General features: G+C 40.8%; 1 protein-coding gene across 1 annotated transcript in view; it reads right to left on the bottom strand.

Moving 5' to 3' along the window:
• Positions 1-17478, bottom strand: part of adgrg6 (adhesion G protein-coupled receptor G6) — a 44038-nt gene extending 26560 nt beyond the window's left edge. The window contains exons 1-2 of the mRNA XM_028604667.1: positions 17154-17478; positions 9532-9623 (exon numbers count right to left, since the gene is read on the bottom strand). Of these exons, the coding sequence (XP_028460468.1) occupies positions 9532-9623; positions 17154-17155 (94 nt within the window). The 5' untranslated portion in view covers positions 17156-17478. The remainder of the gene's footprint in view (positions 1-9531; positions 9624-17153) is intronic.
• Positions 17479-17500: the final 22 nt, after the last annotated feature.

Genomic DNA, 17500 nt, shown 5'->3' with positions numbered 1-17500 from the left:
TAGTCTCATTGAAATATAAAATCTCTTTTTCAAGGGAAACCTGGCCAAGATAGCAGAACAAGTTACTTACAAAAAACAACAATTAGCAATCACAAAACAATCACAAAAGAGGCAAAGACATCTCAAGTGCATTTCAATTAAATAAAAGTACCATTAGTTAAAACATTTACACGTGTGGATAGACTCATGTTCTATGGTTTTAACATAACCTTTACAATCATTAAAATTAGTCGACTAATCGGTCGTTTTGGTCTTAGTCAACTTAGATCTCTTTAGTCCATTAGTCATGTTTGATGCTTTTTTTCATGCTGAATGACTTATTTCCACGAAACGTACGAGCACATCTCTGGTAAACACAAGAATTAAAGTGGTGCTTTAACATGACTCTTAGTGGAGAAACTCAGATTTACAGATCTGTCGATTTAAATCAACTAATCGATTAGTCGATACGATTGAAAGAGTGTTAGTCGACTCAGAATTTCTTCAATTGAGCACAGCCCTAATGCATCGTTTTAGTCCGGTGCAACACCGGCAGCGCCGACGCTAGTTAGCTTAGCGTAGTGAATGGAATCCTATGTTGCCGGTTAGCGTGTTGTGAGTAAAAGTGAGCCAACAAACGACAAAAAAACGAATTACTTGCTCTGAGACAAAATATGCGTTGGCCCACCTATCTACAGCCAGGGGAGACGGTGATAAGCCCTGTTTTAACAACAACAACAAAAACTCATGAAAGACTTTTTTTTTGTGAGGGAGGCTGTGAGTGCTGCAGGTGAACGCTGACTCACCCTCACAGGTGTTTCTGCTCGCCCTCCCCTCTCGTCTTTCACTAGGAGATAATTGAGAGTGGCATCCAAGAAGGGGGGAGAGAGGAGAGAGGAGAGGGAGGAACGATCCAGGAGAAGGAGCAGCAGAGAGGACACAACTGTTCAACACATTCTTATGAACGGGTCCGTACACAGGCATCATTTACAACCCCAAACACAGGGCCCTATTTTAACGATCTAATCCACAGTGTCCAAATCCACTTTTGCTAGTTTGATGTCGGAAAATAAAAGGGTCTGTGTGGCGGGTGCCTGGTCCTCAAGGGTTGTTCTTAGTGTCTTCATTAATCAGAGGTGTGTTTTGAGCGTAACATGCAATCAACCAATCAGAGATCATCTCCCATTCCCTTTAAAAGCCAGGCGCGTTTGGACCTTGGAGCATTGCTGTTATGATGGAGGATTTGCACCGTAATATTTTTATTTGTAATCTTCTGCATGTGTGTGTGTGTGTGTGTGTGTGTGTGTTTGTGTGTGTGTGTTGCTGTGCGTCCCTGTGTGTGTAACAAGCATAGTGTGTGTGCGCTGTGAACGAGCCTAGGAGCATTTTACTAATGCTCTGTTAAAATAACAATGAAATGCTGCGTTATTGACTTTAGACCAGGTTATTGTTGGTCAATGGTGAGATCACTTCCCGCTGCCTCAAGATAGCAATACTCCCAGAATGCACCTGAACACACCTCCCTGTAAGACCAGCACGCCCAGAATGCACCTGAACACACCTCCCTGTAAGACCAGCACGCCCAGAATGCACCTGAACACACCTCCCTGAAAGACCAGCACACCCAGAATGCACCTGAACACACCTCCCTGTTAGACCAGCATGCCCAGAATGCACCTGAACACACCTCCCTGTAAGACCAGCACGCCCAGAATGCACCTGAACACACCTCCCTGTAAGACCAGCACGCCCAGAATGCACCTGAACACACCTCCCTGTAAGACCAGCACACCCAGAATGCACCTGAACACACCTCCCTGTTAGACCAGCATGCCCAGAATGCACCTGAACACACCTCCCTGAAAGACCAGCACACCCAGAATGCACCTGAATACACCTCCCTGTTAGACCAGCATGCCCAGAATGCACCTGAACACACCTCCCTGTAAGACCAGCACGCCCAGAATGCACCTGAACACACCTCCCTGTAAGACCAGCACGCCCAGAATGCACCTGAACACACCTCCCTGTAAGACCAGCACGCCCAGAATGCACCTGAACACACCTCCCTGTAAGACCAGCACGCCCAGAATGCACCTGAACACACCTCCCTGTAAGACCAGCACGCCCAGAATGCACCTGAACCTCTCTCTCCCTGTGTCTGCAGCAGGTCTCTCGACCTCTCTCTCCCTGTGTCTGCAGCAGGTCTCTCTCTCTCTCTCTCCCTGTGTCTGCAGCAGGTCTCTCGCCCTCTCTCTCCCTGTGTCTGCAGCAGGTCTCTCTCTCTCTCCCTGTGTCTGCAGCAGGTCTCTCTCTCTCTCTCTCTCCCTGTGTCTGCAGCAGGTCTCTCTCTCTCTCTCCCTGTGTCTGCAGCAGGTCTCTCTCTCTCTCTCTCTCTCCCTGTGTCTGCAGCAGGTCTCTCGCCCTCTCTCTCCCTGTGTCTGCTGCAGGTCTCTCTCTCTCTCCCTGTGTCTGCAGCAGGTCTCTCTCTCTCTCTCTCCCCCTCGCCCTCTCTCCCTGTGTCTGCAGCAGGTCTCCCTGTGTCTGCAGCAGGTCTCTCTCTCTCTCTCCCTGTGTCTGCAGCAGGTCTCTCTCTCTCTCTCTCTCCCTGTGTCTGCAGCAGGTCTCTCGCCCTCTCTCTCCCTGTGTCTGCTGCAGGTCTCTCTCTCTCTCTCTCTCTCTCCCTGTGTCTGCAGCAGGTCTCTCTCTCTCTCCCTGTGTCTGCTGCAGGTCTCTCTCTCTCTCTCTCTCTCTCTCTCCCCTGTGTCTGCAGTAGGTCTCTCTCGCTCTCTCTCTCCCTGTGTCTGCAACAGGTCTCTCGCCCTCTCTCTCCCTGTCTCTGAGGCAGGTCTCTCTCTCTCTCTCTCTCTCCCCCCTGTGTCTGCAGCAGGTCTCTCTCTCTCCCTGTGTCTGCTGCAGGTCTTTCTCTCTCTCTCTCCCTGTGTCTGCAGCAGGTCTCTCGCCCTCTCTCTCCCTGTGTCTGCAGCAGGTCTCTCTCTCTCTCTCCCTGTGTCTGAGGCAGGTCTCTCTCTCTCTCTCCCTGTGTCTGCAGCAGGTCTCTCTCTCTCTCTCTCCCTGTGTCTGAGGCAGGTCTCTCTCTCTCTCTCTCCCTGTGTCTGCAGCAGGTCTCTCTCTCTCTCTCTCCCTGTGTCTGCAGCAGGTCTCTCTCTCTCCCTGTGTCTGCTGCAGGTCTCTCTCTCTCTCTCTCCCTGTGTCTGCTGCAGGTCTCTCTCTCTCTCTCCCTGTGTCTGAGGCAGGTCTCTCTCTCTCTCTCTCTCCCTGTGTCTGAGGCAGGTCTCTCTCTCTCTCCCTGTGTCTGCAGCAGGTCTCTCGCCCCCTCTCTCTCTCTCCAGAGGAATGAATGATTTGGAGCGATTGCGATATAAATTAAATGTCACTTCTTCATGAGAATGTGGTGCCACCGACGCAAGTTTAATCATCAGCTGTTGACAAGACTCCCAAACAATATTCTGCAAGTCGCTCTGAATCAACTTCACCTCCCTCTCTCTCCCCCCTCCCTCCCTCTCTCTCTCTGTCCAAGCTGCTGTCTCTTAACTCTCCAGCTTATAGTTGAAATGTTTTAAAGCAGCTGAAAAGCCAGATATTAAATAAAAAACACTCAAAAAAGCTTAAGGACAAGACTTGCAATTACAGTCATTAGCTCTGTGAAAGTCTCTTTTATATAGACCTTAGTGGTCCCCTAATACTGTATCTGAAGTCTCTTTTATATAGGCCTTAGTGGTCCCCTAATACTGTATCTGAAGTCTCTTTTATATAGACCTTAGTGGTCCCCTAATACTGTATCTGAAGTCTCTTTTATATAGACCTTAGTGGTCCCCTAATACTGTATCTGAAGTCTCTTTTATATAGACCTTAGTGGTCCCCTAATACTGTATCTGAAGTCTCTTTTATATAGACCTTAGTGGTCCCCTAATACTGTATCTGAAGTCTCTTTTATATAGACCTTAGTGGTCCCCTAATACTGTATCTGAAGTCTCTTTTATATAGACCTTAGTGGTCCCCTAATACTGTATCTGAAGTCTCTTTTATATAGACCTTAGTGGTCCCCTAATACTGTATCTGAAGTCTCTTTTATATAGACCTTAGTGGTCCCCTAATACTGTATCAGAGCAGGATACCCAGGGCTCGGTTTACACCTATCACCATTTCGAGCTCATATTAATGTTAAAAAAAACTCATAAAAAGGGACATTTTCATGCCATGGGAGCTTTAATATTCTGTGTTTTCAGCCTGACTCGTCCCACATGTTGATGCCAGTACAGGGGACATTGGGAAACTGTGGTCTGAATGCAGTCCCTCTAACCAAGATGGATTGGTTCGAGTTGCTCGGGGTCATTACGACAGAAACATCTGTTACATTAAAAGACTAACTGGGTGTTAACCGAGGCTGTTGTTCCACAGAGAGAAGCTACTCAGAGAATAATATGTCTTTTACTGCATCACATATATCACAATAACAGTCATCACAACAACAACAACAATGAGGCATGATAAGCATGGGGGGGGGCACCAAGACGGCAAACTTTATTACTCTTCAACTGTCACACAGGCAGCAGATCTCTCGCTCGCTGTTCATCACTTTTACCACAGCGTGCTTATTAAACTACGTATTAATGCTGTTTACAATATATATAAGTTGGGACACACCTTCTCATTCAATGCGTTTCCTTTTTATTTTCATGACTATTTACATTGTAGATTCTCACTGAAGGCATCAAAACTATGAATGAACACATATGGAATTATGTGCTTAACAAGAAAGTGTGAAATAACTGAAAACATGTCTTATATTTTAGATTCTTCAAAGTAGCCACCCTTTGCTTTTTTATTAATAAGGGAAATAATTCCACTAATGAACCCTGACAAGGCACACCTGTGAAGGTAAAACCATTTCAGGTGACTACCTCATGAAGCTCATTGAGAGAACACCAAGGGTTTGCAGAGTTATCAAAAAAAGCAAAGGGTGGCTACTTTGAAGAATCTAAAATATAAGACATGTTTTCAGTTATTTCACACTTTCTTGTTAAGTACATAATTCCATATGTGTTCATTCATAGTTTTGATGCCTTCAGTGAGAATCTACAATGTAAATAGTCATGAAAATAAAGAAACACATTGAATGAGAAGGTGTGTCCAAACTTTTGGCCTGTACTGTGTGTATATATATACAACTTACTAAAGTCTGAAGTCAGAGCTTCTGTCTGTCTCTCTGTCATCACTCTTAAACATTTACAGTTTCCTGTTCTCGTCTGTTCAGACCTTCAGTTTATCTACTGGGCAGCAACACACACACATACATACATACTGCTGACCTCAATGTGTGTGTGTGTGTGTGTGTGGCTTTGTACCGGTGGGAATTTTACAAGTGTGTGTGAACTGCTCGGTTTGGCCTGAGGCTGCTGGTAGAGTACGGAAAATACATTATATACACATACACACACACACACACACACACACACACACACACACACACACACACACACACACGATAATCTGTTTTTTTCCCCCCTCCTCTACTTAAAGTAGGAACTAAAAGTTCTCCACATCATCACACATTCAGCTGCAGTATTTTAGGATCTACAATGTTTGAAAATAAAACAGCGTGACAACATAAAGCCAAAGATGAGTTTCTTACATTTGGAAAAGAAAATAAATGAATCTTAGCATGATTCCTGTGGAAAAGCTTCAAAATAAAAGCCGTGATTCCTGCGGAAAAGCTTCAAAATAAAAGCTGTGATTCCTGCAGAAAAGCTTCAAAATAAAAGCTGTGATTCCTGCAGAAAAGCTTCAAAATAAAAGCCGTGATTCCTGCGGAAAAGCTTCAAAATAAAAGCTGTGATTCCTGCGGAAAAGCTTCAAAATAAAAGCTGTGATCCCTGCAGAAAAGCTTCAAAATAAAAGCCGTGATTCCTGCAGAAAAGCTTCAAAATAAAAGCCTTGATTCCTGCAAAAAAAGCTTCAAAAGAAAAGCCGTGATTCCTGCAGAAAGCTCCAAAATAAAAGCCGTGATTCCTGCGGAAAAGCTTCAAAATAAAAGCTGTGATTCCTGCGGAAAAGCTTCAAAATAAAAGCCGTGATTCCTGCAGAAAAGCTTAAAAATAAAAGCCTTTCCCAAACGATGGAAAGAACCAGCCAGATGGAAATGATACCCGACTGCATATTTGGGTGAAATGAGTTGTGACTTTTTCTGCAACATGACGGAGCGTTTTTTTGGTTAATGGGGGGAGAAAACATGACATGAAGAAAAATGAAGCATGCTCGGAGCTCAGAGATGGAAAATATGAGTCAGGGGGGGAGGGGGGTGGAAAAGAGACAGAAATGGGATGAGGAGGAAACGAGTGTATGGAAGATGGAAACATGGAAAACATGGGGAGGTAGAAAAGACACAAATGAAAGATGGAAATCCTATAAATCACTGCTGTCAGATGAGAATGCTGCCATTCCCACAAAGTTACAAACACACATACAGAAAGCTAACAGAAGCGTTTTCATGACCAAAATTAATTTATCTAAAAGCTAAAAAACATCTTTATCGGTTTAAGTAAAAGCTTCCAAACCGTACGAGGATACAGTAAACTCCGTATAACTCGGATGTACTGAGGATAGGTACAAAAACATCGTAAATTTGTAGGAAAAAAAACATTGAAAAAAGGGCGCAAAAATGACAAAAAATACCCCACAAAAAAGCAACATAAATTCGGGAGAAGAAACTCTGAAAAGGCAAAAAAAAATGTTGAAAAATGTGTCCAAAAATAACCTCTGAAAAAAAAAAAAAAAAAAAAAAACTTCAAAAATTTGTTGAAAAACGCTTAGTAAAAAAAAAAAATAAAAGACAGACTAAATTATTGAAAAAAGGGCGCAAAAAAAAAAAAAAAAAAATACCCCACAAAACAGCAACATGAATTCTGAAAAAAAGAAAAAAGCCTCTAAAAAGGCGACAAAAAATATCCTTGAAAAAGCAACAAAAAACGTTGGAAATATTGCAGGAAAAAAAACTAAATTTAAAAATCAAAAAAATCATTGAAAAAAGGGCACAAAATGGCAAAACAATACCCCACAAAAAGCAACATGAACTCTGGAAAAAAATCCTCTAAAAAGGCGACAAAATCATCGAAACAAATTGTCCAAAATGAACCTTGAAAAAGCAACAAAAAACGTCAAAAAATTGTAGAAAAATACCCCACAAAAAAGCAGCATAAACTCCGGCACAAAAACTCTGGAAAGGTGACAATATCGTTGAAACAAGTGTCCAAAAGTAACCTTCAAAAAGTAAAATAAACTAAATTAAAACTAAATTATAAAAAGATAAAATTATTGAAAAAAATGGCACAAAAATTAAAAACTAAAATACCCCACAAAAAAGCAACATAAACTGGAAAAAAATACTCTAAAAAAGGATTTGTTTCCCCAAAAATAAAAAAGAGAGACAAAAACGTTTAGAAAAGCAGCAAAAATGTTGGGAAAAGACGTAAAAAACAATGAAAACGCAACAAATCGTCCAAAAATGCTACAAAAATGTTGAAAAAAGCAAAAATAATGTCAGAAATTTAGCAAAAGCCCAAAGTGAATTATCAGGGGGGTCTTAAAATGACGCCTATGGCCTGACACCAAGGTACAGCGCTGAAAATATTCTAAATATAGAGTACACTTAAACTGATAAAGATGTTTTTAAAAGTCTGAAATACTTAAAAACATCCAACTGTCCCTTTAACTTCACACTCAAGCAAGAGACGCGTTTCTTCCAACAGCAGCAACACGGAAAACATGAATGACATGAAAAATAAAACATGCAAACACAAACATAACAAAAGTATTTCACATTATGTCAAAGTGAAAACATCCTAAATCATGAAATCAGTGAAACACAGCCCTAACCCTCACACAGCCATCAGAGAACAGAGCGCAACAGTGACAGCTCTTTAGTCACGATCCTCTCACTCCGATTATATTTTAATTAAAGTATTAATTAAGGTAATAAGACACCTGATCAATTTAATTAAAGTAATAAATAAGGTAATAAGACAACTGATCAATTTAATTAAAGTAATAAATAAGGTAATAAGACAACTGATCAATTTAAATAAAGTAATAAATAAGGTAATAAGACAACTGATCAATTTAAATAAAGTAATAAATAAGGTAATAAGACACCTGATCAATTTAATTAAAGTATTAAATAAGGTAATAAGACACCTGATCAATTTAAATAAAGTAATAAATAAGGTAATAAGACACCTGATCAATTTAAAGAAAGTATTAAATAAGGTAATAAGACACCTGATCAATTTAATTAAAGTATTAAATAAGGTAATAAGACACCTGATCAATTTAATTAAAGTATTAAATAAGGTAATAAGACACCTGATCAGGACATTTGAATGAATTGAGTCGTGTTGTGTCGTGTTGTCTTGTCTTGTGTTGTGTTGTCTTGTGTTGTGTCATGTCGTCTTGTCTTGTGATGTGTTGTGTTGCCTTGTGTTGTGTTGTGTTGTCTTGTGTTGTGTTGTGTTGTGTCGTGTTGTGTCGTGTTGTCTTGTGTCATGTCGTCTTGTCTTGTGATGTGTTGTGTTGCCTTGTGTTGTGTTGTCTTGTGTTGTGTCATGTCGTCTTGTCTTGTGATGTGTTGTGTCGTGTTGTCTTGTGTTGTGTCGTGATGTGTCGTCTTGTGTTGTGTCGTCTTGTCTCGTGTTGTGTCGTGTTGTCTTGTGTTGTGTCGTGTCGTCTTGTCTCGTGTTGTGTCGTGTCGTCTTGTCTTGTGTTGTGTCGTGTCGTCTTGTCTCGTGTTGTGTCGTGTTGTGTTGTCTTGTGTTGTGTTGTGTCGTGTCGTCTTGTCTCGTGTTGTGTCGTGTCGTTTTGTCTCGTGTTGTGTCGTGTTGTCTTGTGTTGTGTCGTGTCGTCTTGTCTCGTGTTGTGTCGTGTCGTCTTGTCTCGTGTTGTGTCGTGTCGTTTTGTCTCGTGTTGTGTCGTGTTGTGTTGTCTTGTGTTGTGTCATGTTGTCTTGTCTTGTGATGTGTTGTGTCGTGTTGTCTTGTGATGTGTTGTGTCGTGTTGTGATGTGTGTGTTGTGTTGTCTTGTCTCGTGTTGTATCGTGTCGTCTTCTGTTGTGTTGTGTTGTCTTGTCTTGTGATGTGTTGGGTCATGTCGTCTTGTGTGGTGTTGTGCTGTGTTGTCTTGTCTTGTCTTGTGATGTGTTGTGCTGTGTTGTCTTGTCTTGTCTTGTGATGTGTTGTGTCGTGTTGTCTTGTCTTGTGTTGTGCCGTGCCGTGTTGTCTTGTGTGGTGTCGTCTTGTGTCGTGTTGTGTTATGTCCTGTTGTGTTGTGTCGTGTTGTGTTATGTCCTGTTGTGTTATGTCCTGTTGTGTTGTGTTATGTCCTGTTGTGTTGTGTTATGTCCTGTTGTGTTGTGTTATGTCCTGTTGTGTTGTGTTATGTCCTGTTGTGTTGTGTCGTGTTGTGTTATGTCCTGTTGTGTTATGTCCTGTTGTGTTGTGTTATGTTGTGTTGTGTCCTGTTGTGTTGTCGGATCTTACCGCACCGCTGCAGACTCATCCACAGCAGGACGACCTGGACGGCATGACGGAGCCTCCACCTTCCTCCTGGGCCTCCGCCCGTACACCAAGCCCTGCAGACACACACAGGAACATCAGGCAGGTATACACACACACACACACACACACACACACACACACACACACACACACACACACACACACACATAATCGATTATTTCTGTTTATAATGTAATGTAGGCCTAACAACCTTTCGGTTTAATATTCTGGTATGTGTTTTGCACATTCAGGAGGTGCCATGTGCTCAGTGCTGTATAGTTTTATGTATCAAAGTTATTTAGTATCAGAGCACTGCAGAATGTTTGGTTTCTGAAGCTTGAAAAGCTTTGAATTAAATATCCTACATGGCTTTAATAGAAACATGGATTTGATGCGTCGAGATATTGAATAAAATCGAATCGCTGACATGATAATCGTAATCGAATCAAATCTCGAAATCAGTGAAGATTCACACCTCTAATCCACGCTTTATCCATTTCTCATGATTTAATTAGCAATGCTCATTGTCAGAAAGAAAATAAGAGATCGATGTCCCTATCGCTGTGTTTGACACAATAATCGTAATCTAATCGGGAGCTCAGTGAAGATTCACAACTCTACTAGATTGCATACAACGTACATGCATGCATGTTATTTTGGGGCAATTTGGTTGAAAGAAACCCATATTTCTGATGTAAAACACTTTGAAAACCGGTCAAATCTGACCCAAGGGAAACACAAGGGTTGAGTCTAACTTCTCGTCACCTTCTTTAAGGTTTTTAACGTTTTTGGGGCTCTGATGAACCGCCTAAACTCAGAAAGTCAAAACCCTTTCGAGGCGGAGAAAGTGAAAAGAGATGCACAGTACGTTTAGTTTGACTCTCTGTGTGTTTGAAGTGAACTCTGAGTGTGAGCATGGTGGATATTTACAGCCCAGAGACATTTGTATCCTTTTTTATCCACGTTTTCGCAGCTTTTTGTGACTTATTCCAAAATGTTTTCCAATTATTTGATGCTTTTAAAAAGTTTTTTTTGTCACTTTTTTAATTCATGATCAATAAACCTAATTTATATGACATTATACCTACTTTTTGAGTTGAAAAAAAAAAGCTGAAATTTTCAATGTTGCTGCTGCTACATCTACAACAAGGTCAGCCACTGTCCACAGAAGTTCTAAGTTCTACACTGTTTTTTATTGACTAACAATAAATATGATTATCTGGGATCAAAAACAGGATGAGGATGTTGAACATAATATAATAAATTGTCAATTTTCATGCAAAATATGCGGGGCTTGCATGATTTCATAATCCTCGCATTTTCGTTTTGCAAAAAAGTCCCAAAATATATCTTAGCAGAAAGTTGAAAAATGTTGCGTTTACTTCACACAAGAGCAGCCATTTAGCCCCTGTTGCCATGGGAACGTTAGGAAGTGATGTAATTACGCGACGTGAACATCATCGAAAAGCTGGGTGTTGGAGGGAGGAATCACTTATTTTTCTCTTTTTCATCAAACTGCAGTTTTTGCAATTTCATCGCCTAAATTTGCATAAATATCACATAGAGCATAAATTGCATTTTTTAAGAAAACGTGCCGCATAATCAAGGATTTTTGCCCCGCAACAATCACAAAAAAACTCTGGTTTTCTGGTAAGGACTGATTAGTTTGACTCTCTCTCTCTTTGTGTGTGTGTGTGTGTGTGTGTGTGTGTGTGTGTGTGTGTGTGTGTGTGTGTGTGTGTGTGTGTGTGTGTGTGTGTGTGTGTGTGTGTGTGTGTGTGTGTGTGTGTGTGTGTGTGTCGTGAATATTTACAGCCCAGAGAACACAACTAGATTTAGTTTTCAGCGCTGTAAATTCATGCAGGCCCTGACATTAAAAGAAAACTCGCCCCTTTGTCTCCTCCTGCATCTCGTTTCCTTGTTTCCCTCCCTCCCTCTCTCCCTCCCTCTCTCCCTCCCTCCCTCTCTCCCTCCCTCTCTCCCTCCCTCCCTCCGAGGTCAGCGAACACGACCGCGGACGCATAAAGACAGCGATTGATTCGGCGCGAGGCCGCCTCCAGTCAGACATTTTGTGCGATCACACAGAGAGTCTCACACTGAGAAAAGTGTCAAACTCACCTTCAAATAAAGAGAGACTTTCTCACGTTCTCGGCCCGTTTACCTTCCACAACGAGGCTTTATTTATTTACCTTCCACAACAAGGCTTTATATATTTACCTTCCACAACGAGGCTTTATGTATTTACCTTCCACAACGAGGCTTTATTTATTTACCTTCCACAACGAGGCTTTATTTATTTACCTTCCACAACGAGGCTTTATTTATTTACCTTCCACAACGAGGCTTTATTTATTTACCTTCCACAACGAGGCTTTATATATTTACCTTCCACAACGAGGCTTTATGTATTTACCTTCCACAACGAGGCTTTATTTATTTACCTTCCACAACGAGGCTTTATTTATTTACCTTCCACAACGAGGCTTTATTTATTTACCTTCCACAACGAGGCTTTATATATTTACCTTCCACAACGAGGCTTTATGTATTTACCTTCCACAACGAGGCTTTATGTATTTACCTTCCACAACGAGGCTTTATGTATTTACCTTCCACAACGAGGCTTTATTTATTTACCTTCCACAACGAGGCTTTATATATTTACCTTCCACAACGAGGCTTTATTTATTTACCTTCCACAACGAGGCTTTATGTATTTACCTTCCACAACGAGGCTTTATTTATTTACCTTCCACAACGAGGCTTTATTTATTTACCTTCCACAACGAGGCTTTATATATTTACCTTCCACAACGAGGCTTTATTTATTTACCTTCCACAACAAGGCTTTATTTATTTACTTCCCACAACGAGGCTTTATTTATTTACCTTCCCACAACGAGGCTTTATTTATTTACCTTCCCACAACAAGGCTTTATTTATTTACCTTCCACAACAAGGCTTTATTTACCTTCCACAACGAGGCTTTACATATTTACCTTCCACAACGAGGCTTTATTTATTTACTTCCCACAACGAGGCTTTATTTATTTACCTTCCCACAACAAGGCTTTATTTATTTACCTTCCACAACGAGGCTTTATTTATTTACCTTCTACAACGAGGCTTTATTTATTTACCTTCCACAACGAGGCTTTATTTATTTACCTTCCACAACGAGGCTTTATTTATTTACCTTCCACAACGAGGCTTTATTTATTTACCTTCCACAACGAGGCTTTATTTATTTACCTTCCACAACGAGGCTTTATTTATTTACCTTCCACAACGAGGCTTTATTTATTTACCTTCCACAACGAGGCTTTATTTATTTACCTTCCACAACGAGGCTTTATTTATTTACCTTCCACAACGAGGCTTTATTTACCTTCCACAACGAGGCTTTATTTACCTTCCACAACGAGGCTTTATATATTTACCTTCCACAACGAGGCTTTATTTATTTACCTTCCACAACAAGGCTTTATTTATTTACCTTCCACAACAAGGCTTTATTTATTCACCTTCTACAACAAGGCTTTATTTATTTACCTTCCACAACGAGGCTTTATTTACCTTCCACAACAAGGCTTTATTTATTTACTTCCCACAACGAGGCTTTATTTATTTACCTTCCACAACAAGGCTTTATTTATTTACCTTCCACAACGAGGCTTTATTTATTTACCTTCCACAACGAGGCTTTATTTATTTACCTTCCACAACGAGGCTTTATTTATTTACCTTCCACAACGAGGCTTTATATATTTACCTTCCACAACAAGGCTTTATTTATTTACCTTCCACAACAAGGCTTTATATATTTACCTTCCACAACAAGGCTTTATTTATTTACCTTCCACAACGAGGCTTTATATATTTACCTTCCACAACAAGGCTTTATTTATTTACCTTCCACAACAAGGCTTTATATATTTACCTTCCACAACAAGGCTTTATTTATTTACCTTCCACAACGAGGCTTTATATATTTACCTTCCACAACAAGGCTTTATTTATTTACCTTCCACAACGAGGCTTTATATATTTCGGACATTGTTGCGTTGATCTCGACTCTCAGACAGAGAGAGAGATGGGTGGGATTTAGATTGAGATCAGAGGGGTTTTTTATTCCATATTCATGATGCTGTGTCGGCGTAATAAGCACTGTTGTATTGTAAGAAAGTAGAAATACTTGTACACAGACAGACACACACACACATACAGACAAATACACACACACACATACACATATACAGTGATAGACACACACACACACACACACATACAGAGACAGACAGACACACACACGCACGCACACACACACACACACACACATACATACACATACACACAGACAAACATGCACACAAAGTTGAGTTTGACAACCCTGTTGTAGTGTGTCATTGGGCATTTTTAAGAGGGTATATGGAAATCCTGGAGCTTTCTTAGTGGGTATACTATATACTATTTAGTTAGTTTAGAGCTGGCAGTGAGTTAATCAAACAGTAGAGGTTGAGATGAAGTTTTTAGGAGAAAACGCTGAGCAGAAAAGAGAGTGTGTGTGTGTGTGTGTGTGTGTGTGTGTGTGCGTGTCAGCTACGTGGCGTGTCCGTTTATATTTCGGCTCCCATGGTAACAGGTTAGAGCGTGCATGCTGCCTGCGTGACACGCACGTCTCAACCGACACCTATTTCCAGGCAAAAAAGAATATGAGAAGATGTTCATATGTCATTTAGACACTAATATAGTTAATAAATGACATGTTGATGTTTGAAAGTCTCTAGTTTTGAGCATAGTGTGCGTAGTGTGCGTAGTGTGTGCGTAGGGTGTGCGTAGGGTGTGCGTAGTGTGTGCGTAGTGTGTGCGTAGTGTGCATAGTGTGCATAGTGTGTGCGCAGTGTGCATAGTATGTGCATAGTGTGTGCGTAGTGTGCATAGTGTGTGCGTAGTGTGCACAGTTTGTGCTTAGTGTGTGCGTAGTGTGCACAGTGTGTGCATAGTTTGTGCATAGTGTGTGCATAGTGTGTATAGTGTGTGTAGTGTGTGCGTAGTGTGCGCGTAGTGTGCATAGTGTGCATAGTGTGTGCGTAGTGTGTGCATAGTGTGTGCATAGTGTGCGCATAGTGTGTGCATAGTGTGCATAGTGTGTGCATAGTGTGCGCGTAGTGTGCGTAGTGTGTGCGTAGTGTGTGCGTAGTGTGTGCATAGTGTGTGCATAGTGTGTGCGTAGTGTGTGCATAGTGTGTGCATAGTGTGTGCATAGTGTGTGCATAGTGTGTGCATAGTGTGTGCATAGTGTGTGCGTATTGTGCGTAGTGTGTGCGTAGTGTGCGCGTAGTGTGTGCGTTGTGTGTGCGTTGTGTGTGCGTAGTGTGTGCGTAGTGTGCGCGTAGTGTGCGCGATATTTATAATAGATAAAAATGTGCGATTAATTGTGATTAATTGCGAGTTAACTATCACATTAATGCGATTAATCGCGATTAAATATTTCAGTCGTTTGACAGCAATGGTTTTACATTTAAACATTAAGGGACAATCATTAAGGGACAATCATTAAGGGACAATCATTAAGGGACAAACATTAAGGGACAAACATTAAGGGACAATCATTAAGGGACAATCATTAAGGGACAATCATTAAGGGACAAACATTAAGGGACAATCATTAAGGGACAAACATTAAGGGACAATCATTAAGGGACAATCATTAAGGGACAAACATTAAGGGACAATCATTAAGGGACAATCATTAAGGGACAAACATTAAGGGACAATCATTAAGGGACAATCATTAAGGGACAATCATTAAGGGACAATCATTAAGGGACAAACATTAAGGGACAATCATTAAGGGACAATCATTAAGGGACAAACATTAAGGGAGAAATATGTACCTTACACCTCAGAAAGTCCACAGTGTACAATGAAAGGTGCACAAATGTACCTTAAAAAGGTACACTTTTGTACTTTTAAGGGAACATTTGCTAGGTTTGTACCTTATTAGGGACCTGTACTGTACCTCTTCTTCTGACAGCGTGCTCTAAATCTCTCTCTACTTCACCGAGAGGCCAAAGGGAAGAAACTTTTAGGACTTCTTTAAGGGCTTTAGGTCGTAGCGAGGAGCGAATAAAGCCTCTCCGAGCGTTAGATTGTAAAAACATGCAGCTGTACGCAGCAGCCCCCAAAACGCATCATGGAAAACAGGAGAGTTCAGCTCTCAGTCACACACACACACACACACACACACACACACACACACACACACACACACACACACACACACACACACACACACACACACACACACACACACACACACACACACACACACACACACACACTCTTTTCTGCTCAGCGTTTTCTCCCTTTTCTCCTAAAAACTTCATCTCAACTTCTACTGTTTGATTAACTCACTGCCAGCTCCAGAAGATCGGCTTCAAAACAACTTTATTTAAACTTTTATCTGTGAAAAATGGGCGAAAAAACTGCACTTTGGATCGACTTGTTCTTACGGTTTTTATTGAACTTTTCAGATAACCGGTTAAATCTCCGTTGCACATTTTTGATGCTTTTTATATGAATGTACGTTGAAACTAACAGCTGCTAAGTGAATAATAATAATAATAATAATAATAATATTAATAATAAAGTGTGAGAGACGGTTTCAGAGGCAAGCGGAGAAATACAACTTCAAATGCTGAAAGTTTGGATCTTAGTGTTGCATTTGGAAAAGCTGCTGGAGCCGAAACATGAAGATTGGTTCTAGTGGAGACATGCTAGTTAATTTAGGGACTAACAAAGATGAGTTGGAGACTAGAAAAGGAGGATTTAGAGACTAGAAGGTGGATTGTTTGACTAAAAAGTGGCTTTAGAGAAGTGGAGTTGGAAACCAAAAAAAAAGTGGATTAATTGACTAAAAAGTGGATTAATTGACTAAAATGTGGATTTATTGACTAAAAAGATGAGTTAGAGACTAGAAACAAGTATATTTAAAGAGTAAAAAATGTCTTTATTGACTAAAAAGTGGATTTTTTGACTAGAAAGTGGCTTTAGAGATAAAACAAGAGGAGTTGGAGATAAAACAAGTGGCTTTAGAGACTAAAAAGAAGTATATTCAAGACAAAAATGTGGATTTTTTGACTAGAAAGTGGAGTTGGAGACTAGAAAAACATGAGTCAGAGACTAAAAATTTGATATATTGACAAAAAAGGGGCTTTAGAGACTAGAAAGTGGAGTTGGAGACCAAAAAAAGATGAGTTAGAGACTAGAAGTTGGATTTATTGACTAAAAAGTGGATTTAGAGATCAAAACAAGTACATTTAAATGGATTTAGAGACAAAACAAGTATATTTAAAGACTAAAATGTGGATTTATTGACTAGAAAGTGGAGTTGGAGACTAGAAAAAGATGAGTTAGAGACTAGAAGTTGGATTTATTGACTTAAAAAGTGGATTTAGAGATCAAAACAAGTACATTTAAAGACTAAAAAGTGGATTTGTTTACTAAAAAGTGGCTTTAGAGACTGACATTATACAGTAACTCAGCGAGATATTATTTAAGAGATATTTCAGGTAAAATATGAATAATATTTGAGAACTCACATGTGTTCAGTGGAGCAGCTGGGCCCCCAGCAGAATCATTCTCCTCCCAAAGTCTCGGGAACTTTCTGTCTCTTTTTCTCTTGCACTGAAAAGTTCCGAGACTCCAAATCAACAGTATCCCCCAAAAAAAAATGCGCCGCGTGCACGCTGTCAAGAGTCTGCAAAAGTTTTGGAGACGGATGAAGAGATGGAGATAAAAGAAATAAAGAAAGAAAAGAAAGGGGCCGGGTGTGTTCGCTTTAGAGATCCGGACTCCCCGGCGGCGACAGCGGTGTGGAGACGTTTCCTCAGCGGGAGGACCGGTGACCGTTCGCGGGGAAACAGAGGAGGGTCTGAGGCTCGACTCG

This window comes from Perca flavescens, chromosome 18 (assembly GCF_004354835.1).
Source record: "Perca flavescens isolate YP-PL-M2 chromosome 18, PFLA_1.0, whole genome shotgun sequence".
Lineage (NCBI taxonomy): Eukaryota > Metazoa > Chordata > Actinopteri > Perciformes > Percidae > Perca > Perca flavescens.
Note: the sequence above shows the minus strand (reverse complement) of the source record. Positions and strands in the feature narration are given on the sequence as shown.